Raw genomic sequence first — 13,753 nt, forward strand, 5'->3', positions numbered from 1 at the left:
GGGGCGGGCGCGCCCCGCTCCGCCCGCCGCCGCCGCGCTCCGTGCCCGCGGGCGGCGCGTCCCGCGGCCGCGGCAGGAAGGGCGGGGAGCCGGGCGGGGAACCGCGCCGGCCCCGCTCCCCCGCCGGGGGCGGCCGCGGGCCGGGCAGGAAACGGCGCCCCCCCGCCGCGCCCCGGGGGCCGCCCGCCCCGCCGGGCCCCGCTACCTGCGGCGGCAGCACCGGCACCGGCGGCGGCACCGCCCGCGGGCGCGGCGGGGAGGGCAGGGGGCAGCCCGAGCCCGGTCCGGCCCGTCCCGGTCCTCCCCCGCCGCCGCCCGCCCCGACGGGGCGCACGGTCCGAGCCGGCCCCGCTGCCCCCCTCGGATCGCGGCAGCGGGGATCGCGCCCACCGCCGCGGCGTCTGGCCGCCCGCCGCTGCCCGGGCTTCATTAGTAACCTGATAATTCCCCGGCAAAGCCCCGGCAGCGGTGCCACCGCCGGGTAATTGCAGGACGGTAACGTGAGCTGATGGCGGCCGGGGATGGATCCTCGCCGTTATTGATTGTGACAGCTAAATTGTTAACCGAGAGGGAAATCAGATGAAAGCCATTTTAGAATAAATACAAGGCATTAGGTTTAAACATCGAGGTTGCAGGAAAGCCCGAGAAACCCCCAGGAAACGGAACCCAAGGCCTGCCAGCTTGTCCTCCCCTGTCCCCGGCTCCACAGAGGCCGAGTGCGGGGGGACACGGACAAGTGCAGAGGCGAGATGCTGAGAAAGGACAATTCAAACCTTTCGCTCTCACTGGTGGGGTCTGAATTAGCTCTGGCTGCTCCGGGAGAAGCACGTAGGAGTGTTCATGGACACAGCCACGAACGCTGTCTGTCCCCCCACGCAGCAGCGGCCGAGGCAGGGCCGTGTGGGGTTTGTTTGCATCCCCAGGGCAAAGCTGGGCTTGGCAGCCATGGCTCAGCACCGCGGGCCAGCATCACACAGCCAAGCAGATGCTTGCACTGCTCTCACGATTACACACACAGCTCTCAGCCCTGCAAAGCCAGAGCAGGCTCAGCAATGGGGTGACTCCAGCCCAGCTTCCACCCTTCTCCAGCCCTGGGAGTCAGTCTTGGCTCTGCAGGGTCGGTGTCCTGCTCTCACTGCCTGCTGAGAGCAGACAGATCTCACACGAGCACCCTGCACCAGGAACAGGGCCTGGGCAGTGGCTGGGGAACACAAAGCACTGCAGCTAACAGGTATCAGCCCCGAGTCCATCCCTGTCCTTACCCCCCTGTGCTCCCTCCTCCAGCCCTGGAGTTTGTACAGGCAGCAAGGTGGCAGCGTGTCAAGCAGCAGCTCAGCCAGAACCCCAGAATTTGGGGTTGGGAATGTTCTGTGCTCCCAGAGTGAAGATTCCATGCCTGTCGCAAGTGAGGGACTGTAACCATAGGCAGAATGGTTCAAACACCAGGGAAAAACCCACACTGTGGTCATGGAGAACATCACCCTCAGTAACCCACCTTGCTCCCAAGGGCTTGCAGGAAATCCAGGGGAAGCAAGGAGCTCCCTCAGAGGACAGGAGGGCAGGCTGGAGGTGAGAACTGCCCAATTCCCCTGCACAGGAGCCAGGCACCAAGCCCAGCTCCCCTTCCCACCACCAGCTGCCACCCTCCCTACTCACAGCTCCAGCGATGCCGCCTCCCCGGCGCTCTTCAAATCTCTTCCACGATGGTCTCATGCAAAGTCCCAGGGTTGATGCTCATGAAAAAAAACCATTTCTGAGCATTTCCCTCCTCCCAGCTCCAGGGTGAGGAGCTCTGGGCCCCGGGGAGCGCAGGCAGCAGCAGCAGCAGTGACCAGCACAAGCACCAACCTGCAATAAAGCTCCCCCAGGTCTGAGCCTGGCCAGACAGACAAGGCACTTCTGTTAGTGACCACGGCAGGGCACAGAAATAATTAAAAAAAAAAAGACTGATGCTATTATACCCGGGTTCTGTCAGTGGACTTTCGGCTGATGCCAAGCATTTACCACCCTCACTCACTTCCTGCTTGCCACCCTCAGCTTTCCTGGAGGAAAACATGCATTTTAAATGTTTATTTAGAGCTGTAAGAATTTCAACAAATTGTATTTAAATACAAATAAATATCAAAGGATGTTTCTGAGGGGAGCACAGCCACACACCCAGTTGAAGCCAGGTATCTTCAGGTATCTTCCTAATGGGAACAGAATTCAGAGGTGTTTTAAACAATGCAGATACAGACCCGGAAAGCTACAAACGTTGGAGCACGCAGGAACAAACACAGGCTGTTCACACAGGAATGCAAACGGGTGTCACTCACATTCAGAGGGGTACAAACTCCCAAGAACACTACTTTTCCCTCTACTCAGGTACCCAAAAACTAGGAAACAAACATTAACAGCACGAGACCTACTTCAGAACAATTGAGGCTTTCAACAATCCTCGGCACAGGCAGACACAGCTCCGCTCCAGGTGCTGGGCTGGGCAGCAGGAGCCAGCTCTGCCTGCAGGGAGGTGTGCTGCTGCTGCAGGAACACGAACCTCCCTGGGCTGTGCCACCGAGCAACTCCTGCCTGCAATAACTGGGGCTCTCTCCAAATTGTCTGAGACCACCATTAACCAGCTCGGGGGAGCAGCTCAGGAGTGACCGATGAGGTCTGACAGGGCTGGGGAGGGAAAATCAGACCAGTGTCACCTGGACCCAAGCACGTGAGCTCTCTGACATCCTCCTGGCACATGCAGTCACAGCACTGTGTGCACAAAGGAGAAAATGCTGCCAGAAAATGTTTTTCCCTCAGATTTCTGTTTTGCAGATATTCAGGGGGAAAATGTGTTGCAGCTCAGATGGTTCAGAGCAATGCCTTCCATCAGATCTGTGGATTTGGCCCCTGGGGCAGTCCCAGTTCCCCACAAACCCTGCTGCCACCTCATACCACCTGTAGCAGCCCGTGGAAACCAAAGCTGGGCAGGACAGGGGCCAAACACCGAGTTCATGGCTTGCAGATGTCTCAGAGGCTGCAGTTACTCCCACACTGCCACACCTGGATCATGAGGAGCTGCCACCATCAGGGATCACTGCACACAAATGCCAAAGTTCAGGGCACAGCACAGACCTCAGTGATGTGTAAATACACTAATTCCTACAGGCAGCACACACCTACAGCCTAAATGACACTGAAAATACCTGTGTTGTGTCATTACCATGTCATAAAGTAACACTGTGGAGTGTGCAAATCAAAATGCAAAATCAATTAGCCTTGGTGCATATAAAATATTGCATGCACAGTTACTAAAGGTATTGCAAGATCTATTTAAAATGAGTTTTATTGAGATGAAAAAGTTTTTCCATTATAACTACAGCATGTTAATCAAAACCAAGTGCTTCCCCTTCCATTAAAACATGAATTGGAATACATTTTGTTCAAAAATACTTTAAAAAGTAATCAGTTAAATGGAGTATTTTTGGATGTGCTTTACTCCCAACGCTGGTTACTGTTCCTAATCTGGCTAATGAATGCACGCTAACGAGAGGTTGCCTGTGTGTTCATCAGAGGCTTTGAAGGGAACCTATTTCTCTGAACAGCCTTCAGCTGTGAGCTGCACAGGCAGAACGTGCAGACCCTCAGGTGTGCAGAGGGCTGTGCTGGCCGTGCCCTGCTCAGGTGGCACTGTCCTTCCCCCTCTACAAAAGTACAAAAGCATTGGAGGACTCCAGGTATACAAAGCAGTGTTTCTTGCTACCATCATCCATTCACAAGCATCATCTTCTGGATTTCCAGGCAGCTCTGGAGTAAGGAGTAGTCCTTTTCTTATCTGGTGGTTTGAAGTAAGAGTAAACAGGTGCTGCAGGATATTCTGCGTCTGGATTTTCTGCCATCATTTTCAGCTTGGCTTCAATGGCCTTTATCTTTGCACTGACACTGGAAAGAGAAAGAGCAGAAGGGAAATTGAGCTTGATCTTAGCATGAAACCCAACTACAGAAATGCAGAGATTCTGCTGACATGAGAATCCTCCCTGCACAAGGAGGGGCCAGGCAGCCCCCACTGCTGCATCCACAGCCAGGCAGGAATGCACAGCTCAGAGCCCACACTGCTGCATTTCAACCTCTGTGTGGGTTTGCTCCTCCAGAGACACCTCAGCCCCCCAAACAAAGGCCCCTGCACCCATTCAGTGCTTTCTTGAGGACACTGAGTGAGACAAGAGCACGGCAAGGCTTCCTCCTTCATGTGACATGATGTCATGTCAGGAGCTGTGAGCATGTGCAGCAGAGCAGAGCTCGGAGCAGGCTGCTGGGAACAGCACAGAAATGAAAGCCAGACTTCCTCCCAGCTACAGCCCGCTCGGGATGGGAAAACCCCAGACTCTAATTAGGTCAGGAAGAAACATTATTTCAGCATTAGCAGGGTTTATCCCAAAGGGAGAAGCTATCCTAGGTTACACCCCAAATTCCTAGGACTTTTGTTATTCACTATCCTCCACTGGCTATGGACGGGGAGGAATGTTCCCTGCCCCAGTGTGGCTTCTTGCACCATCCATCCTCACCAGAACAACCCCTTTGTGCCACTGATGCACAAAGTTAACAATCTGCATGACTCAAACCCCTCTGCCCTTCCTTTCCTAGCCTGTTACTTCTGAATTACAAGCTCATTTTATCTCTGGGCAAGTGCATTAATCTGGTCCTGGTTCCTCACAGGGTTCCACTGACAGAACACAGAGGAAAACTACACAAACACACTGTGAATTAGCAAAGCAGCTATGTGCTTCAGGTAAATGCAGTGGTTGGAGAATTTAACCACATCCCACAGACAACACCCACAGGCAAAAAAAAAATTAAAATTAGCTTTATGTGAAGTACTACCTGTGATTTTGTTTTAATCTTCTGCCACTACTGAGGAACTTCTTGCTCATAAGCATTTTGCTGAACCAAATTAGTCCACTAAAAACCCAATTCACATGAAGTGCAGAGATTCTGGCCAAAGGAGCTGGAGTGCTATGCATTCCCAATTCCTCATGTCACCTCATGCCCTTCCTACTACCCACTGTCTTTGCAGGTTAGAAAATAAACTTGCAGTGTGAAGTGTCCCACATCAAGTGAGTGACTTCACAGGCCCTGCCCTTTCAAAAACAGCTTTTTTGCTGTGCTACATTTTTAACACAAACAATGCCAACAACCCTAAATCTTACTGAAATGGAAGAAGTTGATCCCCTGCCAGTCCCACAGCAGGGTCACCTCCCACCCAACACATCTCCTACCTTAGGTTGGACTGGGGTGGCTCCGTGCTGGAAGATGGCTCCAGACTGATTGGAAGGATCTTCTCATTTTTATTGTGATCATATCTCTGCAAGCAAGAGACCAAGGACTGAGTCAGCTGCAATCAGGAACAAAGAAACATTCCCACAGATGGACTTTAAAGCTGGATTAATATTGCCTCAGGTTTTGTGGAGCTTTTGCTAGGAAAGATTCTGGTGGCCAAACACTGAAACAAATCCCAACCACAGTATTTGGTTAGTACCAACATGGAATGCAGGCTGGATACTGAACAGTTCTGTGCATTGTAGTGTGGATCCTTAAACCTTATCCTGTCACTTCTTGTTCCCCTCTACGTAAGGCAGGAAGCATAGATGGTAAACTTGAAGGTAACTACTGCACTGCTTGCTGTGCTCTTTATGTGCAGAGCCAGAAGGCAACCCAAGCACACAACTGCACAGAACTGGGCAGTCCTGGGAGAAAAGATGAAAAAAAAAGAAGAAAAAATCAGTTAGGAACCCCCTCCTTTCTGCAGAAGCAGCTTGTGAGTCTGTCATCTCTGTGGGCAACGGGCCTCCTGAACTATTTGCAGTGTTCTGCTTCCTTATTTCGCTTGGCACAGAGTCAGGTTTGTTTTTCAGCAGAGCTGCTCAAACCGACAGCGTCTGCTGAGCCTTGGCCACTCATCCCAGAGCTGCTCAGCACCGTGCTGGTCCTGTCTAAAACAACTACTGCTACAATGAGCCAAAGTTTTGTGCTGTTAAGTCTTTCCATGCAGGGATTGGAAAATGCCATGTGAAGTGAGTGATTATTTATGCATGTTCCTCCCCAGCCCCAGGAGCAGCTGGGCAGACATTCACTCCTCCAGCTCAGACTCCTTGCTGGCCTGGTCATTCCTCAGGCATCCCAGAGCACGTGGCACTCCAGCAGCTCCACAGACACAGAAAATGGAGACTGGATCTGCACAAGCTGGGATGTGCTGACAAGAGCCCTTGAAGTCAGTAACTAAAACAATGTGGTCTCCTTTAATGAAGATACCTGCTTTGGTTTTTAAGCATCTGAAACAGATGCACTAATGTACTCAATAAGACAAAGCAGAAACCTGCTGGGAGAATAATCAACTAAAAGAAAACTACCCAAAGGAAAATAGCAACAGGCATCTCCTCTCTGCCTCTCCCAAAATCTATCTGCAAAGAAAGTTATAAAAAATAAATTGCTTTATCAAATACAAGATAGTAAATAACTGTAGGAGAAACAAGCGAAAAATTTTAAAAAATGAAAATAAGGATGTTCCAGAAGGAACTGCCTAAGTCAATCTTAAAAACTTGATTGTTTATGTGACGGAGCAAGGAATAAAAGGATATTTAGCTTAGATGCAGAGTATGTTACTTTAAAGTCAAAACTAATTAGAGCTGCTGCCACATAAGTGCTTTCAGAAGTAGAACCAAGTAACACAGCAACCGGTAATTGGGAATTTCCATACCTCTCCTATGCAAAAAAACCACAAAGGGAAGGATTCAAACTTCCAGCCAATTACTCACTAAGATTGGGAAAAGTTAAAACATGGGCATTTAGAGAAGTAATCTGTTCACACTGCTCTGAGCAGAAACCCCCTCCCAAAGAAGCCAGGTTAAAGGGCCTGTCCTCACTCACAGCTAATCCAGCACAGCTTGGCTAGACAGGAGAAGCTGTAAACATCAGCTCCCCCAGTTATTTCCTAGAACAGACTGAAATTATTCTGCCAGGCCAGGACTGCCTTGCTAAGAAGGCTTTATTATTAAAGCTTTTCAGCTTTGCAAACCAGAAGCAATTCCTTGCAGCAGCCAGCTTACCTTGACCTGCGCGTGTGCCCACCGCACCACCAGCTTCTTGGAAAGGGCCAGCTTCCCATTGAGACACTGGATCGCCTTCTCTGCTTCCTGCACAGGAAGACAGCTCCATAAACACACCAAGCCTCCAGTCAAAACCCACTCACATGCAAAGAGCCCTTTGCTCTTTGTTATTCAACCTACTGTAAGTACAGCTCACTGACAGCACAAAGTTTATCCCACTGTACCCCAATGCAGGGACACTTAGAAAGACTCCCAGTAACCAGACTTTATCTGCCTTGCCGTGAATTATTTTCTAGATGCACAGTGTTAGGGCTCTTCTGATCCTTATCATCCATCCTTCTATAAAATGGACCAAAGAACTGGCCCTTTCTGGTTAGCACTAAAAAGCAGGATTCAGGAGAAGACAGCAGAGGAGATAGAAAATCACTATTGCTCCTTCCAGGAGCAGTCACAAAGTGGCTGTGACAGAACAGAGCTGTTAGAATCTGTGGGTTTGTGTAGGCAAAGTACTGAATTTAACCTTTCCTGTTGTAGCTTTGAATATCATTTAAAAAAATGGGAGAGAAGTCAGTCACTTTTATCAGAAGTTTAAATAAAAAGCAACTTACCTGTTTGGTTTCAAAGTTGACAAAACAGTAACCCCTGGGCTGCCCTTCCAGAGCACCAGACTTGTGGAAGAGAAAGTCAAATTGCTTCACTTTGCCAAACTTCTGAAGCAGTTTGAGGAGGTGGTATCTGAAGGGAAGAGAAAACATTTATGACATGTTTGATCCCATTGACAGTGAGCACATACAGAGGAACCCCTGATACACACACAGAATTCACACTCAGATGTGTCACACACACATTCCCAAGTCCCTGCAGAGGTGGCTGTCCTGTGCAGCACCAGCATCCATAGCTCTGAGCAGCACTACCAGTGACTTTCCAAAGCCCCAAGGCACAAAGTTCCCTCCCAGCAGTGCCAGCTGAAGGGCACAGAGATCTATTAATAGCTGCCTTTTGGACAATTATGCAATGGCTCCTAAGGGGTTGGGAGGGCTTTGCCTCCTGCCTCACTAAACCACTCCTACTTTAAGTATAACCCTCCTGTCTCCTCCTTCTAGCCCTGATGTGACCTCCTGAAGCTCCATCCCCTGTACCCCTGTCCCAGCTCAAGCACTCTGAGCCCACAGCACCTGCATCCCTCAGACCCTGCTCCTCCTGCTGCCCTCCCTGTCCCAGAACAAACCCACCCTGCCCTGTGCCAACCATTGCCAGCGCCCTGGCAAGGACACCCAGGGCACACAGACACCTGCCTGGAAAAGATGGGGATGAAGGAAGACAGAAGAATAACTAGAACAACCTGAAACCAGGAATTGCCAGCAGGCCCCAACAAAAAAGGCACCAGCCAGCCCTCAGTATGATCCAGCCTAAATCTGCCAGTGCTTCTGGCTCAGACAGCTTTTCAGTGACATGTTCATGGGAGTCAGACACTTTTTCAGCCAATTATCTTCCTGCCATCCAGTGGGGAGTGTGCTGTTTCCAATAAAACTGGGGAAAGCCAGAGTAATCTGTCTGCTTAGTATCTGGTGCACTGAGCAACTTAAAACAAGGAGCACATATGCTGTACAGGCCACATCTAATCCTGAGAGCTCTCTGCAGCTTTTCTTGGCTCCCTGGGATTGAAGTGTTTAACAACACTGCCTGACCTAGGAGAAAAGTGACACTCATTGCTCCTTCACTGCCTCACCCCATCCCTGACATTTAAGAATTATTTAAGTGTTTAATAAGGGTGTCTGAGTCAGGACTCATCTCCCAGGCAGCTGTAGAGTGGTTGTTAGCAAGCCACACAGTCTAACCCCAATTTTCAGTGTTTGAGGTAACACTCAGAGCTCAGAGCCTACCAGGATAGCACCAGGCACGAGATGAACCTCCCCTGTCCAGAACATGAATGGCCAGCAGTGGCCCAAGGCAGCCAAGTGCACCAGGCACTGTCCAGATGGGAAGGGCAGACAACATTTTTCCTAATAAAGCCTGATAGGATGTCTGAAAAGAGCCTTAGCCCTTTGTTAAGCTTCAGAAGCCAGGCAAGAAAGTTCCAGGAATGTGAGTCATCCCACAGGATGGGTCACAGTGGACATTCAGGATGTGCACTTTTAAAGAGGTGAAGGTGCAGCGTGTGTACAGAGGAGCAGTGCAGGAGGGCCAAGTTACCCCCAGGGGAGCACACACATTGTCATTGATTATGGAAGGCTTCCTACATCCTTTGCAACACCTACGAGCTCCCACACTGCTCTGAAAGCAAGGGCAACTGGAAAGGGCAGGGCAAAGAAAAGGAGCTGATTACACAGCAGCCAAATTTCAGCACCTCACACTTCCAAACAGCAGACACAGATGTACAAGCGAAAACACTGACTTTGGAGATGTGATGTATAAAAAACTCCACATGCTGGACTTCCAGAGCCTCCGAGATATGTAAAGCCACCTCAGGTTTGTTTCTGCAAACATACTGCTCCAAAAGCCCTCGGAATTTCAGCAGTATGGAAATAAAGCCCTTACACCAGGATTCTGCTCCCCTTCTGGCCATTACAGAGACAGGGGAAAGGTAAGGAGAATTCTCCCTGAGGTCTGTACTAAAAACCCTGCAGCTGCCTTGGCAAAAGGAACTTTTTGGGGGTGTTTTTTTTTTCCCTGAGAGCATCTGCATTCAAATAATACCTTCTTAGCAGTGAGGTGATAGTTGCTCCTTTAAAACAATTTTCATCAACAGCCTAGAAGTTACTTATGTCATCTATTTTGTTTAGAACCCTTTTTCCAACCATGCCTGCAATTTTACAACTGCAGGTCACCTCCTCTGCGTGGAGCAGCTCAGAAATCCTCTATAATTCATGTTTTAGGCTGAGATTATGGTTTGCTATTGTTAAAATACTGAGGGCATTAAGAGTAACTTGACAAGTAGTTAAAATACTGAGGGCACTAACAGTAACTTGGCACCTTGACCTCTTCAGGCCAAGAGGTACGGAAGAAGAAGACTGTCATGGAAAACCTGAAGCCTTATTAATAAAAGAATAATAATTATAAAGAAAAAAAAGGCGAGAAGAGAAGATGCCAAAAGCTTTACTATGGCAACAAGGTGGGTCAGAAGCGCTGGCACGGCCGCGGCCCCAGCGCGGACCCGCGGCCAAGCTCCATCCCCACTTCCCGTCATCTGATGTGGCTGGAGACAAACCTGCAGCTGCCCCGTTTCCCTTTCCTCCTCTCTTCCTCCTGGCACCCCCAGCGCTATTCAGACGCAGGCAAGGCTTCCTCTGAACAATGCTGTCCCAAGGAGCCGCGCGGGCCGGGCCACATGCAGAAACCATTACTGCAGGAATCCCGCCCCACTGGGAGCTGCCGGCGGGGGGCTGTGACAACAGCTTGTGCACACATTGTTTGCTAGGTGACACTCGTCGAGATGGGATCCTCGACAAGCAGCACAGCGGCTGAGGAAGGTCAACACCCCCACTTCATCCCCGTGCAAAATGAATGGGCATTGAAAGGCCACGGGAAACCAGATCATGTGAGCAGAGAGCTGAAAATGAAATCTCTGCCTGGCCAAAGAGCTGCACAGTGTCAGGAAGATTTTGGACAGGAAGGGGCACAGGAGGCAATTCTAGGGATACAGAAATGAGCTGTGTGGCTTTGCCCCACGGGGTGGGAGCACCGAGGGGCGATGAGAGCTGAGCCACAAGACATGGCCTGCCCTGCTGTGGCACAAACAGCGGTGCTGACACCAAACCACGAGGAACCACCTGCTGCCACCCTCGTGCAGACCCCATGGCAGGGATCTCACGGTCCCAGAGTGCCTGGAGACACCATCCTCTGTCACAAGCAGCTGTGAGGTCACTGGTGCCAGCTGAACTCTTCCAGCTGCTGAAAACACTGAGGAGACTCCCAACAGCACCTGCTCCACAGGCAGGCAATGCTTTGAGGGCGCTAAGAAAAGGAGTCACCACAACCAGCAGCAGCAGGGAGGAATGCCAGGCTGAAGAGGCACCATATGCCCAGGGCATGTCAGCAGCCCCAGCTGAGCCACAGTCACTCAGCATGTGCAACAACCTCCCAAAAGCTCCAGCTCCCAGGCTGGAATTTGTGGGCAGCCCTACATTTATAAATGCTGCTCCTGCAGCTCGTGCTCCAATGTGTACGTTACCTATTAACGCCCCAGCACTTGACTGCAGCTCCAGTTTGCTCTTTAAATGGAAGTCTTGGATTGATTCAAGACTTTCTGATCTCATTTCTGCTCAAGAGTGTCACAACCACTTATTAACTCTGCCAACAACTCAATCAACTTTACTCTGCCTTAAACAAATCCAACACAGAAATAACAAAGGCGGCTCTTTAAAAAAAAAGGTAAAAGCAGCAAATGCAGAAACATTTAATTTTCAGGAGTTTGATTTAGTCACCTCAACAGGAATAATTCAGAGGAGCAACTAGAACTAGAGATGTAAGCCTTTAGCATGGGAGAACAAGGGTCAAGATGATTTATAGAAATTTACTGACCACACACTTTCTTTACACTGACAATGTGCTAAAAGGAGCTTCCTCTTCTTTTATTCACAAAGAAATGGAGACACAACATCATTTGCAGGAGAGAAGAGCCACTTTAAAGCAAAACAAAAAGCAAGACACGGAATTATAAAGCCTGAAATAAGCAGCAAGCACTGTCACTCATCACTGGGCAAACTTTGAACATTTAGGAGCATGGAAGCACTCTAGGTTTGAGAAACCACCAAACTCACTTCATCCAAGTGACGAAAACAGTAAATCTTGCCATATAAACATATTACTTATCTGGCCAAGACTAAAAGAAACACCCTACCCTGACAGGGTCTTTAACAGCACTGAGGATCCAATGCACCCACACCCTGCACTCTGCCCTCACCCAGCCCCTGAATCCCTGAGGAGCCAGCAAACAACACTCAGGAATTCCTGTATCTAATTCCACGTGGTCAGTGAATGTGGACAAACCACAGGGACAGAGCTGTGGGAGAGGAGTGGTAATTAATGCAGAAACCTCCCAGAGCTGAATGGCTGAAATCACAAAGCATTAATGATTCCATTTAGAGGCTATTAGGGAGCTGCTCTGCTCAGATGAACCACGCTCAGAATAAACCCCAGCACCTGCACGCACACAAAAAGAACCAGGAAGAAAAAGTATTCCACGAGAGGCACACACAATAGTTAATCAAAAATGCTTGTTTGTTGTGAGTGTGTAAAGCCCAAATTGTTTTGGTTTGCTTTCCTTTTTATACAACCTAGTTATTTCACAGCACCCTATCCAAACATTGGACAGCACATCATATTCCCTTGACAATTTAGCTGTTCAAATGTTGTGCTTGCACAGGAGATAATTATCCATAGCCTGGAGAAAACACAAAATGCTCACACACACGTTTGATTCATGCATTTACCCACCACAGCAGCCAGCCCCACCACTCCCACCTCCTCCCCACCCACTGCTGCAGCCACTCTCCTCTGAACCCACGCCCAGCAAAAAATACCAAAGCAGAGCTGCTGTTTAACACAGAGCCTGTCAGCTCTGCCCTGGCACCTCCATTCCTCCAGACCCCAACCTCTCTGGGTACAGCTCCCAGGGCTGCGCCTTGCTTTACCATTTGTAGCACTGTCACCCTGAAAGCTCCAGCCTGATATTCTACATTTCCCCGGTTTGGAGCACAGGGATGTTTTCAGCCCCAGCTCAGCGGTGCTTCAGGGGGTGCTGATTGCAGCCTCTGAGTGCGGGAGAACACCCGGCACACGGACCCACCCGGGCTGGAGCGATTCCTGCCCGCAGCAGGCACGGGCTGCTCCCCTGGCCCCGGGGCAGAGCAGAGCCGGGAGGGCGGCCCCGACTCCGAGCCGGGAGTGCGGCCCCGACCGGCCCCGCTGGCCCCGGGGCACCCCCAGCACCCGGGGAGCGGCTGGCACCGGAGGCCGGGCAGTGCTGGGCTGACCCCAGGGGCTGCCGGTCCGGAGAGGGACGAGGCGGCACCGCCCGGAGCGTTCGGTGCCGCTGCGGGAACATGGCCCCGTCCGGGGCGGTGCCGCCGCGGGGGCGGTGCCGGGGGGGTTCCGCGGCCGGTCACTCACTCGGTGATCTTGGGGTCCAGGTTGCCGATCCAGAGGCGGTGCCCGTCCTGCAGCGCGCCCTCGGACAGGATGGAGGCGTTCTCCAGCGGCAGCGCCTGCCGGCCCGGCTCCATGGGCGCGCTCCGTGCCGGGGCCGCGGCCGCCCCGTCCCCGCGCAGGCCTCGCCCCGCCCTTGGCGCCGCTCGGTGACGTCACGCTGCGGCGCGGCCGATGACGCTGACGGGCCGCGCGGGGCCGCGCTACGGTGAGCGAGGCGATGGCGCCCGCCCTCCCCGCCTCCCTTCCCCTCCCCTTGGCCGCCCCCGGGCCCCGGTCCCGGGCCCTGATTCCCGATCACCGGCGCCGATCCCCGCTCCTCAGCGCGGCTTTCCGCGGGGCACCGGGGCGAGCGGGCCGGGCCGTCCGGACCAGCGGCAGCACTGTGGGCGGGGCCAGAGCCAGGGCGGGGTCGGGATGGGCGGGGCATGGATGGGTGGGGCAGAGGGGCGGGGCCTGTGCGCACCTGCACGTGACCGGGACCAGAACCGGGGGTCGGGACCGGGACCGGGACCGGGGGTCGGGACCGG

The 13,753-nt window shown here is 51.9% G+C and overlaps 1 protein-coding gene across 1 annotated transcript; it reads right to left on the reverse strand.

Annotated features, from left to right (window-relative positions):
- Window positions 1–3,293: 3,293 nt before the first annotated feature.
- On the reverse strand, window positions 3,294–13,336 carry RBM18 (RNA binding motif protein 18). The gene is made up of 5 exons (XM_058038156.1): window positions 13,188–13,336; window positions 7,685–7,811; window positions 7,077–7,163; window positions 5,250–5,335; window positions 3,294–3,915 (listed from the first exon to the last, which is right to left on the reverse strand). Exons 1-5 carry the CDS (start codon window positions 13,298–13,300, stop codon window positions 3,756–3,758), a joined length of 573 nt encoding a protein of 190 aa, XP_057894139.1. The 5' UTR covers window positions 13,301–13,336; the 3' UTR covers window positions 3,294–3,755.
- Window positions 13,337–13,753: the final 417 nt, after the last annotated feature.

Source organism: Melospiza georgiana, chromosome 20 (genome assembly GCF_028018845.1).
Source record: "Melospiza georgiana isolate bMelGeo1 chromosome 20, bMelGeo1.pri, whole genome shotgun sequence".
Classification (NCBI taxonomy): domain Eukaryota; kingdom Metazoa; phylum Chordata; class Aves; order Passeriformes; family Passerellidae; genus Melospiza; species Melospiza georgiana.

Excerpts from the sequence above, each read along its gene's own strand:
- RBM18 (XM_058038156.1), bottom strand. The coding sequence starts at position 13,300 with ATGGAGCCGGGCCGGCAGGCGCTGCCGCTGGAGAACGCCTCCATCCTG. Across the intron at positions 7,164-7,684 it reads TCAACTTTGAAACCAAACAG|GAAGCAGAGAAGGCGATCCA; the intron begins GTAAGTTGCTTT and ends CTTCCTGTGCAG. Across the intron at positions 5,336-7,076 it reads GGGCACACGCGCAGGTCAAG|AGATATGATCACAATAAAAA; the intron begins GTAAGCTGGCTG and ends TCTTGCTTGCAG.